General features: G+C 36.0%; 1 protein-coding gene across 2 annotated transcripts in view; it reads right to left on the minus strand.

Moving 5' to 3' along the window:
* Positions 1 to 19,686, minus strand: part of BMP2K (BMP2 inducible kinase) — a 118,781-nt gene that overhangs the window by 46,351 nt on the left and 52,744 nt on the right. For both annotated transcript variants that reach the window (XM_058667171.1, XM_058667172.1), the window contains exons 3-7: positions 19,359 to 19,464; positions 14,118 to 14,260; positions 11,175 to 11,296; positions 8,350 to 8,431; positions 4,550 to 4,682 (exon numbers count right to left, since the gene is read on the minus strand). In XM_058667171.1, the coding sequence (XP_058523154.1) occupies positions 4,550 to 4,682; positions 8,350 to 8,431; positions 11,175 to 11,296; positions 14,118 to 14,260; positions 19,359 to 19,464 (586 nt within the window). The remainder of the gene's footprint in view (positions 1 to 4,549; positions 4,683 to 8,349; positions 8,432 to 11,174; positions 11,297 to 14,117; positions 14,261 to 19,358; positions 19,465 to 19,686) is intronic.

A 19,686-nucleotide genomic window follows, 5' to 3' on the forward strand; every position in this document is an offset into this window, starting at 1 on the left:
AATGATTGCGTGAAACATCACAAACCCAGTACCACTGGCCGTGATTCTACCACAAAGATAAAATCAAATTGCAAAAAAATAAATAATAAATGAATAAATTAAAGTGCTACAAAGAAATATTTTTTCTCATCCAATTGTAAATATTTCTGTTGACACAAGAACAATTAATCCAAGCTGAAACCACAAAACAACATGATTAAAACCAATGTAGTATTTGCTACTGAGGTATCAGCCACAGGCATTTAAAGAACACTTATCTGAGCCAGCAAAAGTATGTTTATACTAATAGTGCAGAAAAGTACAACATCCTACACATTAAAAACAAAGAGTAGCAAAAAGAGCTGCTATTACTGCCTGTAGTAGCAGCCAAGTTATACTAGAAATTAATCAAGGATCCAAGCCAAAAATAAATAAAATAGTTACCATTTAAGTTACAAAAAATAATAGAACCTTTTTTGCTAGTTTTGCATAAAAGTTAATTTCTCTAACAACAGAACAAATTTAAAAGAAAAATGCTTTGAAGTCTCACAATAAATTTTCTGCTAAAAATTTTGAATGTTCTTCAACAATATAGACACTTTTGTTTTCTCAAACTTAACTACATTTCTAGTAATTTACTTGAAAATAGAAATGTCACCCTAATTTTGTAACCATAAATATCCAAGAAAAAACTTCATTTTTTAACATGTAAAATTAGCATTAAATTGTCCTTTTGTTAGCCCACAAGAAATCCTTATACAAGCTTACATATTAGGCATCTGAGTCCCACATACTTCACTCCATTGAGTTGAAATGAAACCAAATATAATAGTTAATATTATGTTCAATCAAAACTAAAACACTAAGTGGCACTATAAATATGCCAAGCTAGGGGAGGGCATTTGGCACTCTGCCTGCTAACAGAGACCCTGAAGGCAACAGGAGACGACTTCAGCGCTTGTCCCTGGCATTCACGCAGAAGACCCAGACTTGGTTCCCATCCCCAACTTCAGCCTGGACAAAGTTACAGGTATGTGGAGAGTGAACCAGTGGGAAACAGCTCTGTATTTCCTTCTCTCTCTCCTGCCCTCTCAAATTTAAAAACATACATGTTCTGAAAGAGTTCTTGTAAATAAACCTAGATGATATTATTCATATCCCTGTCCCATGTCTCCCCAAGTGATAATTCACAGCCATTGAGTGAAAACCTCTACAAAACTGTGTTCCCATGTCAGATTCTTCCTAAAGACAAATTGAAGATCTTTAGTGGATGAGCCATAAATAAAAGATTGGCCATGAATTGACAATCAGTGAATCTGACAGGTATGCAAAAATACATTGCACTACTTTATTTTTTAAAAATATTTAGAAATATAATTTCCACATAATTTTACGTACATTAAAGCAAGCAAGCAAACACCTAGTTTCCCACAAAATAGGTATTAAATTTAATTTCAATAGATAAGATACTAAGAGCTAAAATAATGAATAAAGCAAGAGTGAGCAGCTCCAAAGAAAACAGATGAGGTGAGAAAAACAATATCAGAGATTTAAGAGTACATCATGGGATGTATCGCATGAATCTGTTAAAAGCCTTTAACAGATTCACTATTGATACAAGGAAACCAAATCCTGCTTCAGGGAACTGGACACCCTGAGAAGTACCTGACAGGAGACATCCTGACCAGCACCTAGGAAGCCAGAAATCCAGGTAGCTCAGGGAGTTTAGGATGAGGACCCCAGGAGCGGGCATAGTGGTCTTGATGAGAACAATACTAATGGCCATCTCTCACCAAGCCTTCCAATATATTCAGAAGCACTCTACAGAATTTACTGATTTTTACAATAACACTATATTTATTCTCACAATATTAACATCATTAACTACTATTAATAGTATCTGCACAAACCACTCATTCAATGAACAGTGACACTGAGATAAACAGTGGTACCCAACATTCTCTACAAAGTCAATGTCAGAACAGAGGTGAACTCGGCTGCTCAACTGTGGAGATGATGAGTAAGGGCTCTACAGTTTACTTTTTCAACCACCTTACGACACAGGAGCTAGAACGAAAGTGAGGCTGCCATCCTTCTGTTCACTCTTCCTAACTATCCAATTATCCCTTTAGTTAATGGTTCTCATACTCTCCTAAAGATGCTCTAAGTTCTCAACTCCTAGACTCAAAAGCAAAGTGTTTTCCCCCATACCACACTTCTACTACTTGTCTATTAGGAAAGTTAACAGAATCTACAAAGAAAAATGCTAAGTAATTAATTTGGTTAAGAAAAGAAATTCTGCAAGAAAGAAAGATAAATACATAAAAACAGTAATAGTCCCTTGGCTCAAAAAAGTATACTTAAATACCTACGTAATCGCTGAACACAAATGTAACAAAGATCATCACAACTACTTTCAAACAACTGTGGGTGATACAAAATGGATGCTAACAGTAATCATATTATCATTAACACTAAAAAGATATCTTTTTATGGTCTATCTCATGTTTATCAAAAGTTCAAATATGACTAAAACATCACAGTTAAAACAAAATAAACAGTGTTATGGCTACAATTTATTAGAAGTACTGCAACTGAAGTTTAAGCTCCAAAGTAAGCAGAACATACAACAGGCAGTGCCTCATTCTAGTCCTTGAGCATTCCAATTAATCAGAATCTTTTCATATTTTCACTACCCTAAATTTTGGAAGGAAAGCATCTAACTAAGACATATAGGATAGTGGATCTATATTTTTTCAAATATACTCTAAATGCTTATTTTCCTTTTCAAAAAAAAAAGTCAGTCTGGAAAAATGGAACACTAAAACCAACAGGGATCACAGGAAAAACAGCAATGCTGGAGTGGATGATTTAGAATCCTGCCACTTTTTGAGCACAGGCCTTCAGACTGCCCCTTGGAATATAGAAACCCCATATCAGAGGGCCTGGATTGTAGTCCCAGGACTACTCCTGACTCAATCTCCCTGCCAAAAAACACAACAGAAAGCAGCAGGTGATGGACTTCACAAGTGGCATCCAAACTGGACCCTGAGCTCCTGGCCTGCTTTGTACTGGGTTTGGCTTGGACCCAGCCAGCCCCAAACGCAACAGACTTGTTAAAGGTGAACAAGCAAACAGGAGTTCTCCCTCTCCCTCTCCTCCTTCTCCTTCTTTCTTTCCTTCCCTCCCTCTCAAATATTTCCCTTTAAGTAAAAATAAAACTATAAAACTTTTTCATCAAAGGATGAAAAAAAATTTTTCTACCTGGGACCTGGGAAGGTAACTTGAACTGCCAGGCAGACAACTTAGCTTGGTTGGCAGAAAGCCACAAGTACATAAAAGCACATGAAAACAAGGTTCATGGATGCTCCACCAGAGAAGATGAAAGTGAAGCCCCACGGCTATTAAACAGCCTGAGTTGAGAGGCAGCTCTTTGCGGAGAAAATCCCACTAACAGGCACTCACATTTAAATGTTGTCAAAACAGAGCTGAAAGTGTTTATGCTGAGAGTGCGGCAGCCAAGCTTAAGCCATTTCTTCTCCCCTGAAAATTATATCACTACTTTACTCATCCCTTTATTCTACATCTCCTAGTCTATTAAAAATACTCCACACAATACATAGTAAATAAATTTAAACCAATATAATCATCCAACTCCCAATATGTATGAATAAATTGACATCACAGAAATTTTAAAACTGTGCTTCAAATAAGTTTGGACAGTGAGATGTCATTTAATGTTTCTGGGGTGGGGTTTTTTTTGCCATTTTTTTTACCTTTTATTTGAAGTACTCTTCCTTTTCTTTGTGATTTATACAACTCTTATAATGTATAAAGTTATTAGCCATTCGTCAAATGCCTAACAAACATTATTTTCATTTGCTATTTCCTATTTGACTTTACGCTTGCACTAAAGAGTTTAAGAGAACTTCTGGTGTAAAATATAGCTGTCAACTGGTAAATCTTTTCTTAGCAATTCTTGGAGTCCTACGAAAACTTACCCTGTTCTTCAAGTATCCTACTTCATCTTTATTTTTAACATTTTATTTACATAAAATTTATTACAAAGAATGAGGCATAATCCAAATTCATTTTTTGTTCACAAATGAGAACTGAAATTCTGGTGGGAATTTGAAGGTCTGCCAGCCTACCCCTTCTAACTGTATGTTTTGGTTACTTTTTGCTAATTATTTTATAATCAACAAGATACCAACATTTAAAAGGGTGGCAAGATGAGCTACAGTCTTAGATTTGCAAAACTTTTACACAAACTAGCAGAAGATTTAGATACCTGATTTCAAAAGTACAAAGACCAAGGAATGAAGTACTGTGCTCCACACAGTCCAAGAAATGCCAGTTTCCTTAAGTACATAACCTCTGCCATATGTACTAAATATTATCTAAGGACTCAAAAAACACAATTATGCCACTCACGATTTAGGCTGCTTTTACTCCTTAAACAACTTATTTGATATTTTCTTAAGTTTCACAAAACCATAATACATGAAAATAAAAGTATAGGTTTCAGTAAAGGGATACAAATATCTTACAAAGTTTTCCAGGTACTTACTTATTAAGCAATGTATGTGATGGGAGTAGCGAGAATTGTCTGGGATGGTGAAGTTGCCATCACAGATGGCAACCTGACTCTCACCAAAAGGAAGAGTGAAGAAACAGAGCTTGTAGAGTAAACATCCTAGGGCCTGTAGGACAAAGGACCACAAACATCATCAAGGCACAAGTAAACAACTTAACCCCAAGATATAACCACAGAGCAGAACCAAAACTAAGCATGTCACTGAAAAGTAACATCTAATATTCCTATTAGTAAATCAACCTTTTTACAAGTCATTGCTTAACTCAGGAATGGGGAGCCTTTGTAATATCATCTGTAGGCTCCACAAAACTCTCAACTTAAAAAGTCACCTGCCATAGATTTACCAAATTTCAACTTCCACTTTTCCTTGGCAGAACCAGACAAAATTATTTCATGGGCCTCATTTGGCCCACAGGGGAACTGTTCCACACTCATGGATTAAACAAATCTTAAATTTTCAAAAAGGGTTAGGTGTCTCACTCTAGATCATGGTATCACTACAATTAAAAGTAGATTGTGTGTTTGGGAAAAAGTATTTATATTTTTAATTTCTTCCATAAAGAAACAATACATTTAGGGCTTAGTTAACATATAATCAGCAAAGTTAACACAGGCTCTTTCTAATCACTTTTTTCAAAATTGACTTTAAAACATGTTTAAAGAGCCTGGGCTTCTAAATCTGAATTAGTCAGTACAGTTAAACTTAGATAACTTATCAATAAATGTTTATCAAATATTTACTAAGTACATACTTACCACAATAAAAATCAGTTCTTTATTTACATGTGCAATCCTATAATTTTTACATGTTACACAAATTATACTCCTAACATAAATAGGCAATATTAAAATTCAAAAAAGTTTCATAAACAGTACAAGATTTGCAAAAATACTTGCTTACAATGAACACTCTGAAGCACAAATTGTGCCTAGAAATGAAACAGGAAATTTCAAGCTAAACTGCTAAAGCTCAAACTGAGCAGTAGTTAAAAACCAAAGAAAAGAAATGAGCATTTTTAATCATTTTAATCTTTACTTTGTCACAAAAGTGTCACCTGAAACTCTCATGTTAAGTGTATGGAGCCTTTCTGACTCTAAACAAACCATATGTAATTACTCAACAGTTTATATACAATTGCATCAGAAACACTTAAATTTGAACTTAATATCAAAATACAAGGAAAATCAGCTTCTTTTGGTTAGATTTTCTCCACATATCAATTTAGCAAGAACAGCTAACAAGGACATAAATTATAATCACTAGGAGGATCCTTATACACAAAAACTTCTTTGTATATCTACTAATAGCAGCATATAAAACATTATTTTCAATGTTATGGCAGTCTTCTAATTTAAAAAAAAAAGCTTAAAAATTCTCTAGATTTCAATGTATTCATATATTAAGGGTATGACAAAATTATAAATATTCTGAAAAGTAATAATCAGTTCAATATGGTTAAAATTCTGTGTTACTTTATGATACAGAGAAAATGCCTTTAGCAAACATAAACCAAACTGAACATAAGGCTATCATAAAAACATTCCAAAAATCCCATTAATGGTATAATAGCATCATTAAATTACATCTTTCTTTCCAATGCCCAGATCTACATTGAGCCAATATAATCTTGTCAATCAATTCTTTAGTAATCTGTCAAATGGTAGAGCAAATGTTGTAGGGAATCCATCCAATAATCTTTGGAACACCAGAATACTTTAAAAATGTAAATCTAAGTACTTTGCACAGTGTAAACATTATAAGGTGTCCTAATGTTTCACACCAAAGGCATTTTTATTTTTATACATTTACTGCAATGAGAATTACAAAAGAAACAAGAGGGAGCAAGTGATCTAATTTTGAAGGCTGTGTATCAACAGCTACAATTCCCTTCATTAAAAGGCAACATGAGCACTTCTTCCTGAACCGCATGCTCAATAAAATCAGCATCTTAGCATCAGAATAAAAATAAAATGCAATGGGAATGTCTATATACAAAAAAAATTTTTTAAAAAAAATTTATGCAAAAATATACAGTGCTAGTTGAGGACCTAACATTAGCATAATTATGAATCAGTGTTATCCTAAAACAAGGTCAAAAATGTAATTCTTGACACATTTGGACTTGTTTTTATATAACTGAATTCACACCTAAAATGTTATAGCATAGTTTTTCAGAAGAGCTAAGTAAAAAAAAAAGAATAATGGCATTATAAATTAAAATTCTCTTCTAAGAATATTACATATAATTATTATTTTCTGATTATATGTCTTTATTTGTAATCTCACAGCTATATCTAGTTAATCATCATAGAAACATAATAGAAACTCAAATACTACCTGATGTACAAATGGTATAAATCTGACAATATACTATGCCACCCCATACACATACTACTAAAAATAAATACACACATACACACACACACACACGCAATACCTTTCTCATTAAGACACTGGATAACAATTGGTACCTGGAGAATAACTTATTATCAAAATGAGCTATTATACCTGTTGCTTACTTACAACTGAAGTACTTTCCTCAAGCAAAATGGAATTCAACAGCAGCCACAAAATAAGGCCACAAAAGAACTCCACAATCACATCTTCCAATACTTTGACTTTATAAGTTAAGTCAACTGAATCTGATTTCTACATTGTATGTTTAACCGTCATCTATACAATATCCCATTTAATGAGTCAGAAGCAAATGATAAATAAGGTAAACATAGTATGGAGTTGTACAAGCTAATGGCCTGTACATACATCAAACTGAGAAATACAAACGTACTAGTGATGTGATTTGATCATCTATCTGAATAAAAATTCAACTAACACAAGAATCACTGCCTCATGAAAATGTATTTATTATTTAGACAGATGAAAGTATAACAAAGATGAACTTATAAGAATCCTTTGCCTGTCAAAATTTTGTATAATACCCAACTACAATAGGGAAGTGTCCAAGAAATGAAACTCAAGTAAATATTCATTCCACAAGTAAGAACTACTATGCTTGATCACTTAAAAAAAATCTGGTCTTTTTTGTAAACCCTATAACTATTTCCAAAAAAAATCTCATTCCTCAAATGTTCATTAGTGCTAGATAGGGAAAAATAATATCTGAATTTAATTTTTAAAAGTTAATTGTAACAAATTAGTTTTTCCTATTCTGCTAAATTAATAGCTTTTCTCTACTTTATTAAATATAACAAAAAAATTACTTATCAGGTAAATCACTTAACATTCCTACATACATTTAATTATAATGAAACAAGATCTCAATAATTCAGTATCCCAGTAATATGTCACAGATGCTAAAAGAAAAAACCATCAACATACACAGGTTAGTAATACCAACTGATATTAGAAAAAAATGTTGGCAAATGTCAGTTTCCACTAAGAAGATCCTAAACCCTCCAGAAAAGTATCCTAAGTACTCCACAAAAGTAACCTAGCTTTTCTGTACTATTACCAATCAAAATTGCACTCAGTCAAAAAAATCGCTAACATTCATGTATAATTTAAATCCTGAAAAGTACTGTGGTGAAAAGCTGTAAGTAAGCTCTTTATTTGCTTTTTGATGCACAGACATAATTTCTATCTCAAGACAGGAGATGAAATATCCTCACAGGTTCCCTCTTCCACATAGGAAGCTCTACAACATCACTCCCTTAATTACTCAGATACGTCTTCTGGAGGGGCAGAGAAAAAGAGTTGACTCAAACCAAGACATTTTACGTCATCAGAGAAAAGTTGTTTTCCTTGATCTTACCCAGATATCAGCCTTGGTAGTGATGGGCTTTCCTCCATAAAGGTTGATCATTTCAGGGGCTCTGTATGACAGAGTTGTATACCTGGTGGTAAATGAATGAATTGTATATATGTATTTATGTAGATAGATTTAACATAGTTATGTATAGATAAAAAGAAACAAAACACTTTTTCTGCAAAAAAAATATCTTAAGTTTTCAGATTATAACATTATGCGGAAAATATGCTATTTAAAAGCTTGTTAAAACCCCATCAAGAACTAAGTTATACAATAAATCTATACTCATCTTTGTTAAACAAACACAATAATAGAATCTTTGATGATATAAAAAGCTTAATTTTCTTCATTGATTATAAAAGACTTTAGGTAGCAATTCATTCAAGAGTTTCCCTTGAATTTCTTCCATGAAATAACATAATTTGACTATAATATAACTTGATCACAACATTTCACTACTATTTTAACATTAAGTCTTCTGCCCTCTCAAAGGCTTAATTTGTAAGTTTACTACACAAATTTCTTTCCTCCTGAAAAACAATAAAAATGAGTAAGCAAGCAAAGCAAGCAAGCATGAGCTTCCATCAGCTGGTTCACTCAACTGCCCCTAAAGGCCAGGAAGGACTAGTCAGACTAAAGCCAAAAGCCAAGAACTCAATACAGCTCTCCCACTGTCTGGGTCATCACTACTGTCTCCCAAGGTCTGCACTAGCAGAAATCTGGAGTTAGGAGCCCAGCTGGGGACTGACTTCAAGCACGGCAACATGGGGCATGGACATCTTAACTATGAGAGTAAGTCTACAGGGGTGCTAAGAAACTTCCTTGCATACAATAGTAAACTTCTGAGTTTATAATTGCTGTTTAAAAAAGAATCTAATTACCATAATTCTAACTATACTCATTATGAACATTTTCACAACTCACTGCTAACAAAAGCTTTTTGAATTAAACAATAATATAAATAAATACTTATGAATTCAGTGACCAGAATGCTTAAATGAAATAGTGCTAAAATCTCATGGCAGAAAACAGCAAAGAATGGATGGAATTCCCATGACATAATTTGAGATTTGTTTTGGATGCAGGTCTGTGGCATGGTAGCTAAAATCACCTCCTGCAGTGCCAGCAATCTACATAGGTGCTGGTTCGGGTCCTGACTGCTCCACTTCCAATCCAGCTCCCTGCTACGGTGGCTAGAAAGGCAGTAGAAAGCGGTCCAAATGTTCGAGCCTCTGCACACATGTGGGAGAGCTGGAAGATGCTCCGGACTCCTGTTACAGACCTGCCCAGCCCAAGCTCACACAGCCATGTGGGGAGTGAACCCAAGGACGGCAGACCTCTCTCTGTGCCTCTCCCTCTCTGAAACTTTGCCTTTCTTACTTATTTATTTATAAAATAAATATTTAAAAACCAATTTGTTTTTGAGGGTTTTACTATGTATCTTATTTTACAAGAATATCTTTTTACTATGTATCTTATTTTGCAAGAATATTTTAAAATTAAGCATTTTCCCTCTTAGTTTCTGAATTATTGTGATTATGGCAGTCTGAAAGACTACTGCAGAGGAATGACCTAAGAAACTAGAATATAAATTGCATAAGGATAGGACTTGTGTTAACTATTAATTCCAGCACCAAGAATACTGTCTGCTCTTAAGACATATTCACTCATCACAAATGGCAAAGACAGTAACTTCTCAAAGGGGTATAAAACATGAGACCCCTGACAAGGTTCTCTTCATTATTAACAGAAAACTCAGCTGCACGTTAACTACACTCAGACTCCAAGAACAAGAAACAAAACACTTAGCAAATCAGAGATGCCTGAGTGAAGTCTTACAGTAATCACTAAAACCCACAAAACAATCCATTTCTAAAATAAAATGTATATGCCAATATCCCCAAAAAACCAATTCAATAGTTTAATAGTTTTCTGTTCTTCAGAAAATGTGTATTTATCAAGATATTAATTTTTATGGAATCTAAAATAATCATCATAGGCTAAGTTTCTAAGGAAAAAAAACGGTCCAGAGTAATTCCACTTCTAATTTATTTCAAACTACCACAGTTGAATGACAGTTCTCATGCATTCTCTCTCTCTCTCTCTCTCTCTCTCTCTCTCTCTCTCTCACACACACACACACACACACACACACACACGACTGAGCTGTAAGAAGGCAATGCAAGACAAAGACAACGTCTAAGAAAGTTCTATTCTGACAGACCTTTCCACATCCTGCATTAAGGTAATTAAGATGCACAAACAATTTAATTTCCTCTCCTAAAACTCAAAATAAATCCCTCATAAGTCAGATAAAAAGGATCTCACAGGTACCAGAGCAACCACGGCACATACAGGATGAAGGAAACATAAGGCAGGTGTGACTCAGATTCCCAGCACAGCCTTTCAGCATACTGTCAGAGTAACCGTGACTGGTGACAAAGACTCAAGGCTTCTGTATCCTACACATTTTTCACTGCATACAGAAACCAGTCTTCTTACTATTAACCAAGAAATAAACTGAATAATTTAACCTTCCTTCACAAGGACAAATCCTCAGTAGAAACAAAAATGTCTAACTGGGCTCAATATTTACTTAAAATTCTCTCAATGTTTCACTATTATAGCTTATAAATTGCTGTAATTTTATTCATGATATAAAAACATCTATGGTGATATATATATATATCCTATCAAGCTAAATCAGACATAAGTCAATGTCTGGAATTAATTTAGAAATTTCTAGTACAGTATCCAGAGTTCGTATTACAGAGCTGCTCACAGATGTAACTATAACTCCCAATAAACAAATAAAGACAAACACTTACTTTTTAATTTCTTCTTCTACTACATTAACTCCATCTTTTTGTGGATTAAGAAATTTATTAGTGGCACTGCCAAAGTCACAAAGCACGTAGTTTCCACCATCATTTAACAAAATATTTTCTACCTTAAGAAAAGAAAATCAATGATCAGTATTTTTCAGAGTAAAAAACATCTATCTTACAACCCTTTCAATAAACGTGGAAGCGCCAGCACCATATATGTGTGTGTATCCATAAAATACCTCAAATTATGGGGAAAGCCAAACAGACCAGAGAGACCTACACTCGACTGTCTACGGTTTCTCTTACCAACAGAGAAATGTTGTTTCCAGGATGCTTTGGGTAACAATCAAGAAACCATAAATCCTCTCTCAAATTGCTTAAATAAGAAAAACTAGCAATAATCAGAGCCCAGATTTCTAATGGAATCACAATGTTTTTCTTTTCCTGATCATTCATATTATCTACAGAGGATAAAGTCTTTGCCTTCCATGTGCCAGGATCCCTGGTTCGTGTCCCAGCTGCTCCACTTCCCACCCAGTTCCCTGCTTGTGGCCTGGGAAAGCAACAGAGGATGGCCCAAGGCCTTGGGATCTTGCACCCGCATGGGAGACCTCAAAGAAGCTCCTGGCTCCTGGCTTCATATCAGCTCAGGCCTGGCTCCTGCAGCCACTTGGGGAGTCAACCAGAGAATGGAAGATCTTTCTGTCTCTACTTCTCTTTGCAAATCTGACTTCCCAATAAAAAGTAAATAACCCTTTAAGAAAACATATCTGCAGACAAGCGATAATAAAAATCATTTAAATTCTACCTCTGAACTCCTGATATCATTTTCTTCATTTAATATACAACATTGGAAAACACGAATTGGGCTTTGTTTAACTTGCAAATCAGAGTTACAGTAACTAAATGATGCACACACTGTTCTTCTCAGTAACAGACCATGAGATCACAGTCCAATCTGCTACTTACTAACAGTTCTCTCCCGTGGACAACATGCCTACCTACTCTTGCGGTTTCCTTATCTACAAAATGAGAACAATAACATCTACCATGTGGGAGTGTGGGATACATCAAAGGGGTTAAAATATTCAAAGTGCCTGGAAGTCCTTGGAATAAAACAAGCACCCACACACTATGTTATTGTTCCATGGTCTTTCACATGAGCTTTTACACATATGAAGCAGTTTGATGAGAAATTCATTTCTTTCCCTTCTATCAAAATAGCTGCATTTCAATTTCTTCATCTTTTTATTATACATTCTAGTGTAGTTTTAAAAAAATATACAAAATAAAGATTCATACAAGAAATGTACTTAACACAAATATATGTCTACAACAAAGGTATACATGTGAAAAGGAGGATTTGGAATGTGTACCATATCAAATTATGCAGTTTACTTTCTTTTCTGAATTTTAAGTCAAGAAAACTGAGATGAAGTTATCAACTTTACATGGAAAACAATGAGCTAAACAGCACAAAAAAATCATACCGAATATTAGGCTGAATGTAAAACCTGCATAGTCAAAGGAGCCACGCAAACCGTACTGGCTACCAACCGTACTGACTACCCAAGTGAAGGTACAGGGCCTGTGCAGCAATCCCTGACTCTCTCTCCTAACACCAGACAGCCCCGGACGATGATTTCATGATTAACAACCTATATTGCAAGAAACAGCTACTATTCTCATTCCTCTAAAAACAAACATGTCCTAACCACTTTTCATAAAATTTTGTATTTAACAGAAATGGAATTCAATCATTCATTAAATATTTATGGAGACTGCTATTGCCACACAGCAGAAAAAAAAAAGTCTATTTCACGTATGGTGCTGACATTTTAGTGGGAAAGGACAGGTTATCAACAACAGGCATTGAACACAAGGAAATCACAGGCCATCTTGGAAAATAGCAAGTGCTAATAAAACACCGATCAATTAGAAAGGAGGAACGTTAGGCTGCAGGAAAGAATAATGTGGCTTAGGATAGGTCTCCATTATATAGTGAAAGCTGGCAGACACAAGGAAGGGTAATGTGGGGCTAACCAAGGCACAGGCAAGAAGTGTTTCAGGAAAACTTACTTTTGTAATCTCAATGTTTGTGACATTAAAGAAGACAGATGGTTCTAAATGGCATATCTTGCCCTATGATACCAGCAATATTCAGCCCTCTTGGGCTATTTTTTTTCCAGGATAATAAAGTACTAACGGGCCCGGCGGCATGGCCTAGCGGCTAAAGTCCTCGCCTTGAACGCCCCGGGATCCCATATGGGTGCCGGTTCTAATCCCAGCAGCTCCACTTCCCATCCAGCTCCCTGCTTGTGGCCTGGGAAAGCAGTTGAGGACGGCCCAATGCATTGCGACCCTGCACCTGCGTGGGAGGCCCGGAAGAGGTTCCTGGTTCCCGGCATCGGATCGGCGCATAACGGCCCGTTGCGGCTCACTTGGGGAGTGAATCATCGGACGGAAGATCTTCCTCTCTGTCTCTCCTCCTCTCTGTATATCTGACTTTGTAATAAAATAAATAAATCTTTAAAAAAAAAATAAAGTACTAACACAAGAAGACTAGAGCTAACAGGAAGGGAAGATGAAGTGATCATCACAATTAAGTTATAAAAACCACAGTAAATAGTAAATGAGAAAACAGATTCATGTGTAGTCTCTGCTAGTTGGACCACAGGGGAGAGGAGAAACGCTAACCTGGAAGGCTGCTCTGGAAGGATGCTCACAAACCCACCTCTACAGTCACGTGGGAACACCTGAGGGTCAAGTAAGGCACAGCTGCAAACCTGCAGTCAGCCTTCACATGACTTCAGAAAACACATAAGGGAACAGAGGCCAGTTTCAGAATTAGTGATTAAAAAAAATGGTTTAGATGAAGACATCCCAAGAACATTCTAACTCTAAAGCCTGAAGAATCCCTCAATTCAGAAGTAAAGTTCTTACCTTTAGATCCCGATGAATTATTGGAGTCTTACACTGATGTAACCTCGCAACAGCTTCACAGGTATCACAGAATATCTGTAAAACTTCCGGTTCCGTGAAACCTGTCTGCAGCTTCTTATTCATCTGATTCACCACCTGCCCAGCTAATCAAAAAGTAATCTTAAGACACATATTTAATAAATGAAACATACCATCAAGAAATTAAGAAATCTGTCCATGGTTTTGGGTAATGGGAAACTGGCTTTTTCATGATCTCTATAAGAATGTTGCATATATCATATTCATTCAAAAACATCAATCTTTTTACATTTTAACATCTCTAAGATCAGAACACCTTTAGATAAATTCCTGTTACTTCAATTGGACATTTTTTTTAAAAGTTAACATCTCTGAAGTAAAAAATACCATTTAATTCATGGTACACCAAATGTAAAAAAAGCACATCACTGAGCTACTTATTGATAAGCAGCACTGAACAAAAATAAATTTCTATTACCATGGCATGGCAGTCTAACAGCAGAGACAAACAGACAACAATCATAATAATCTACAATAACAGTAATATGAGAAAACTTAACACAGAAAATCTGAATTTAAATTGACGAAGGAAGGGGAGGGGCAGCATGATGGCTCAATTGGCTAATCCTCTGCCTGTAAATTCTGGCATCCCATATGGGCGTCAATATGCTCCACTTCCCATCCAGCTCCCTGCTAACAGTCTGGGAAAGCAGCGAAGGAAGCCTTGGGGCCTTGGGCCCATACACCCGTGTGGGAGACGCAGAAAAGCTTCTAGCCTTTGGCTCCTGGCTTCAGACAGGCTCAGCCCAAGCCAATGCAGCCACTTGGGGAGTGAACAGTAAATGAAAGATCTTTTTCTCTGTCTTGCTTTCCCACTGTATGTCTGCCTGCCAATAAGATACATAAATCTTTTTAACATAAATAAATTGATGCAGGAGGAAAGAGAGAGCGTGCCATCAGACTGGGTTTGTCTAAGGAACTAACATTTATGTTGAGACTGAAACATAAATGAGAAATAATCAAAATAGAGAACCAGCCAAAGAATATGCCAACAAAGATAAGAAAAGAATATGTAACAAAGAGCTCAGCTTCGCACAGAACCCGAATGGCAGCGTGGTCTAGGAACCAGAGAAGACAGTAAGTGCGGAGGAAACTGAGGAGGCAGACAGGGGATCTTACGAATCAGCAAAACTGCCTGCTCTGACTCCTGAAAATCTACCTTGGTGGTGGGTAGAGGAGGCATCAAACTAGGAATGAAATGTGGTGGATTAAGAGGCTAATGCTGTAACCTAGGTAAGAAATCATTCAACAGAGTAATTCACTAAACTTAAAGAGCCCTGAGAAAATGGTTACACAATACATTATAATAATTAGTAGTTTAAAACAATAAGAAAAAACTTACGAGCATTACATCAGAAGACAAATAAATATGTGACTCATGCAAAAAATTCCCTAATAAAAATGAAACTTTGTCATTTAAAAATGAATAAATGTTGAGCAGGTATAATGGTGCAGTACACTAATCCTTCACCCTGCATTGTGGCATCCCACATGGTTGCCAGTTCATGGTTCCAGCAACTCCACTTCCCATCTAGCTCTCCACTCACAGTCTCGGAAAAGTGGAGGAAGATAGCCCAAGTGTTTGGACTCCAGGCACCTATCCGGGGAAACCAGGATGAGGCTCCTGGCTCTTGGACTCAGCCCGACCCATTGGCCAGCAAAGGAGTGAATCAGTTTATACAGCATCTCTGTCTTTTCCCCTCTCTATATCTCTAACTTTCAAATAAATGAATCTTTAAAGTAGATTTTCCTCTCAAATCTTTGCATACTTTCTATTTCCTAAACAAAGCTTTAAAACCCAGTGTTTTTCAAAGTTGTGCAACTTTCATTACTACTTCGTTTTAAAAAAAACCACTAGCTACAGCCCTCGGCTTCATTTAAATTTTCATACTGACTTGCTTGTACACAAGATGAGTCAATTTTATCTGTAGATGCGTGCATCCTTGGCCCCATACTGCCAACTCTCTCCTGGTCCCACAATTTGTCCAGATGCAAGGGGACCTTGCGCAAACAATAGTCTGCTCTTGGATTCGGCCCAGGTGTGATTTTCTCTGGCCAACAAAAACGGCAGAAGTGATAGTACTCCAGTCCCAACTGACTGAAGATCTGCTAATGCACTCCCACACACCCACTTGGTTTACATATCCTCAAAACACAACAAGGCGCAGCCAAAACCAGCAACGCCATCCTCTAACTCAGCAGAGAAAAGTAGGAGGGTCACAGATGCTCACAAGCAACAAACAGCTACTGCTTCACAGTACTGAGTTTGGGGATTTTTTTTAATGCACAAAAGCTGAAACACAGAACTCACAGGAACTTACCTAAGTAGCATACTTCCTAAAAAACAACTAAATATGTAAGTTTTTTCATAATTTACTAGCTAATTAGACATAAAATAATAGAAATATACTCAAAATACCAACATATTTGAAAGTCTGGTACTTAATTATATCATATCTTTAATCTGAGAGTTGGATAATCACAAATGAAACATCATCAAGCCATGAATTTTCTGAAAACATATAGAGTCTAAGATTAATGTAACACATTCTTCTACTAGAATTCTATCCAGCTTTATCCCAACATAATCAAAACCTGAACTACTTATATGTTTCATTGGTTTCTTTTAAAAAAGTACCTTCATGGTTAAATCATTTTATTTTATGTAATTAGCTTTTACAGATGATGTATGGGGAGAGTAACTACCTCCAATACCCAGCCCTCCCAATTACTGCTTCCCTACAGGAGAAAAATATCTAAATGAGTCATCCAAAAAAAGAAGAGGAGCACACTCAGGTCTTCTTGATCCCCTCTCTAAAGATCAATTCAGAAAACACATTCTGATCTGTAACAGCTGGTAGCCTTAGCCAATGACAAGGAAAAGAGCATAACACTGTAAAATAAGTGATACAAAACAAAAACACAAGGGAAAGGAAAAAAAACTGAAATTAATATCCACAATCAACAAAAGATTCAGATTTAAGACAATACAAATGAAGTTTATTCTACCAAGAACGCTGAGGAAACAAGAAAGATTCACGAAAATTAAGACATCAGAAACACCCGACCAGCACTGCGGGCAGCAGGTTAAGTTTCCACCTGCACTGGCATCTCATGTGATACTGCCAGCGCAAGTCCTGATTGTTCCACTTTCCTGGTAATGTACACAGGAAGACAGCAAAACAAGGCTCCAGTACTAGGGCCTTTAAACACCATATGGGAAACCAAGAAGGAGCTCTATCTAGCTTCAGCCTGAAACAACCAGCCTTACCCACTGAGGCCACCTATGCAGTGAATCACTAAGATTTTCTCATTCTAACACTGCTTTTCAAATAAATAAATCCCTCCACTTCCCATCCAGCTCCCTGCCTGTGGCCTGGGAAAGCAGTCAAGGACAATCCAAACCTTGTTACCCGGTACCCGCATGAGAGACCCAGAGGAGGCTCTTGGCTTCTGATTGGCTCAGCTTCAGCTGTTGCAGCCACTTGGGGAATGAATCAGTAGACAGAAGATCTTCCTCTCTGTCTCTCCTCCTCTCCGTGTATCTGCCTTTCCCATAAAAATAAATAAATCTTAAAAAAAAAAAAAGCTACTGGGGCCAACGCTGTGGCATGGAGTAGAATAAAGGCGTGTTTATACACTCAAGGTTTCACAAAGTTTCCTCCCATAAATCTCCTATGAGAAAGCCATGGAAAAATGAACCCTCCAAGCAAGGAAGCAGACACAAGAGGGAGGCATGAGGATTAAGGAATCTGAGATAGAAAAGGCAAAAGAGTTCCCAGAATGACAACAAAATGCTACTGCAAGTTATGCAGGGCAAAAGTCTCCCCAAGGAATGTTTCCAAGGAAAGAGAAAACAAAATTGGACACAAATATTGAACCGTCTAAGCAAACGAATATAAAAATACGTCTTTGTATTGTGGGCTGTGGGACTAAAATGCTAACACATATGAAGAGAATTAGGCAAATAAAAAAGTTGTTATTAATTTTAGGAGAAAATAAAAAGTATAACAAATTATTGTAGACTGTTATACATCACCACAAAGTGGTAAACAAAATCAAACATCGATTAAGTCTAAAAGTGAGTATGTCTTAGATACAACATACAACATTCCAACATTCGATCCAGAAGCTGGACTAGCAAGCTTCTCTTTGAAGAGCCTTTGAATGCCCAGAATCACATACTTGCTCTGATTTTCTGAGTTCTCTCTCTTTCATTCTCTCAAGATTAAAGCAGAACTACTGATCCTTACTCAGAAAAGTGTAACAAGAAATATTCCTAGTCCTTTCAAGTGGCTGCCTCACTGGAGAGGGGTGAGACTTCGGAGTAGAGATCTGACTCAGTGGAACTATTGGAATTTCTAAACCATATACATAAATTACTCTGACAAAAAATTTCAAATGTCACATAAAATAAATGTTGCTGACTCAAATGCCAGATAGCTCTAAACATCTTAAAAGACAAAAGAATGCTTTCCTCATAATATAGTTTGAGTTATAATTCTACCATAAAATAAAAGTTGTTTCTTACACCTGGCTTTGGCCTGGTCCAGCCATGACCTCTGTGGCAATCTGGGAGTGACCCAACAGATGAAAAGACAGTTCTTTCTCGGTAACTCTGCCTTTCAAATACATACATGCATGCATACATATACATAATCACACACATATTTTTATAAATATATTTATAAATTTTTTGTGTACATATATGTATATCACATTAAGTCCAAAGAGAATGTGATTTTCCTTCATCTTCTGATTTCAAAAAAATAAAATCACACAGATGTTTAAAATTTATAGGTCAAAATGCATTCCTTAAGTATGCCAATTTAGTTTATGTACAATTAGAACAGTAGAGTGCTAGAAAAAATGTTACAACACTACTATTGATATATTATGTCCATATTAATTATATTCTAAAGGACTATAAAAAAAAGCCTAACTCTTGATCTGCTCATACTTCCTGTTTTAAGTCCAACAGCATTTCCCAGCTTTCCCATGACATGCTCATAACTGTAGCAACTATCCTAATTAGAAAATTAAAGCTGAGATTGCAGTGCTTACGCAGCCAGGAAAGGTAACAGCTGCTCTGGGAGACACTAAGATACTTAACTCATTTTAAGGAAGATTTTTCTAGTGTAACAAATGCAGAAAGATACTTACCTCGACAATATTCCATTAAGATAAGCACTTCCCATACATTATCACTAATCGAATTAATGGCACAGTCCAAATAACCAACGATGTTTTTGTGACCAGATAACTCTTTCTGTATAAAGAAATAAAATTTTAAAAATTAGAGAAAATATATTTTCAAATATATCATTAAGCAATCATTTAAGCAAGTATAAATTATTATTTAGAAAGATTTTGAAAAAGAACTAGGCACAAGTACAGAATCTGAATATATCAATCAAACAAAGACTTGTATGACTTCAATACAGAGTTTACCACATGTGGTTGTCATCTTATAGCGGGAAAACAGTCAATG

Source organism: Ochotona princeps, chromosome 7 (assembly GCF_030435755.1).
Source record: "Ochotona princeps isolate mOchPri1 chromosome 7, mOchPri1.hap1, whole genome shotgun sequence".
NCBI lineage: Eukaryota > Metazoa > Chordata > Mammalia > Lagomorpha > Ochotonidae > Ochotona > Ochotona princeps.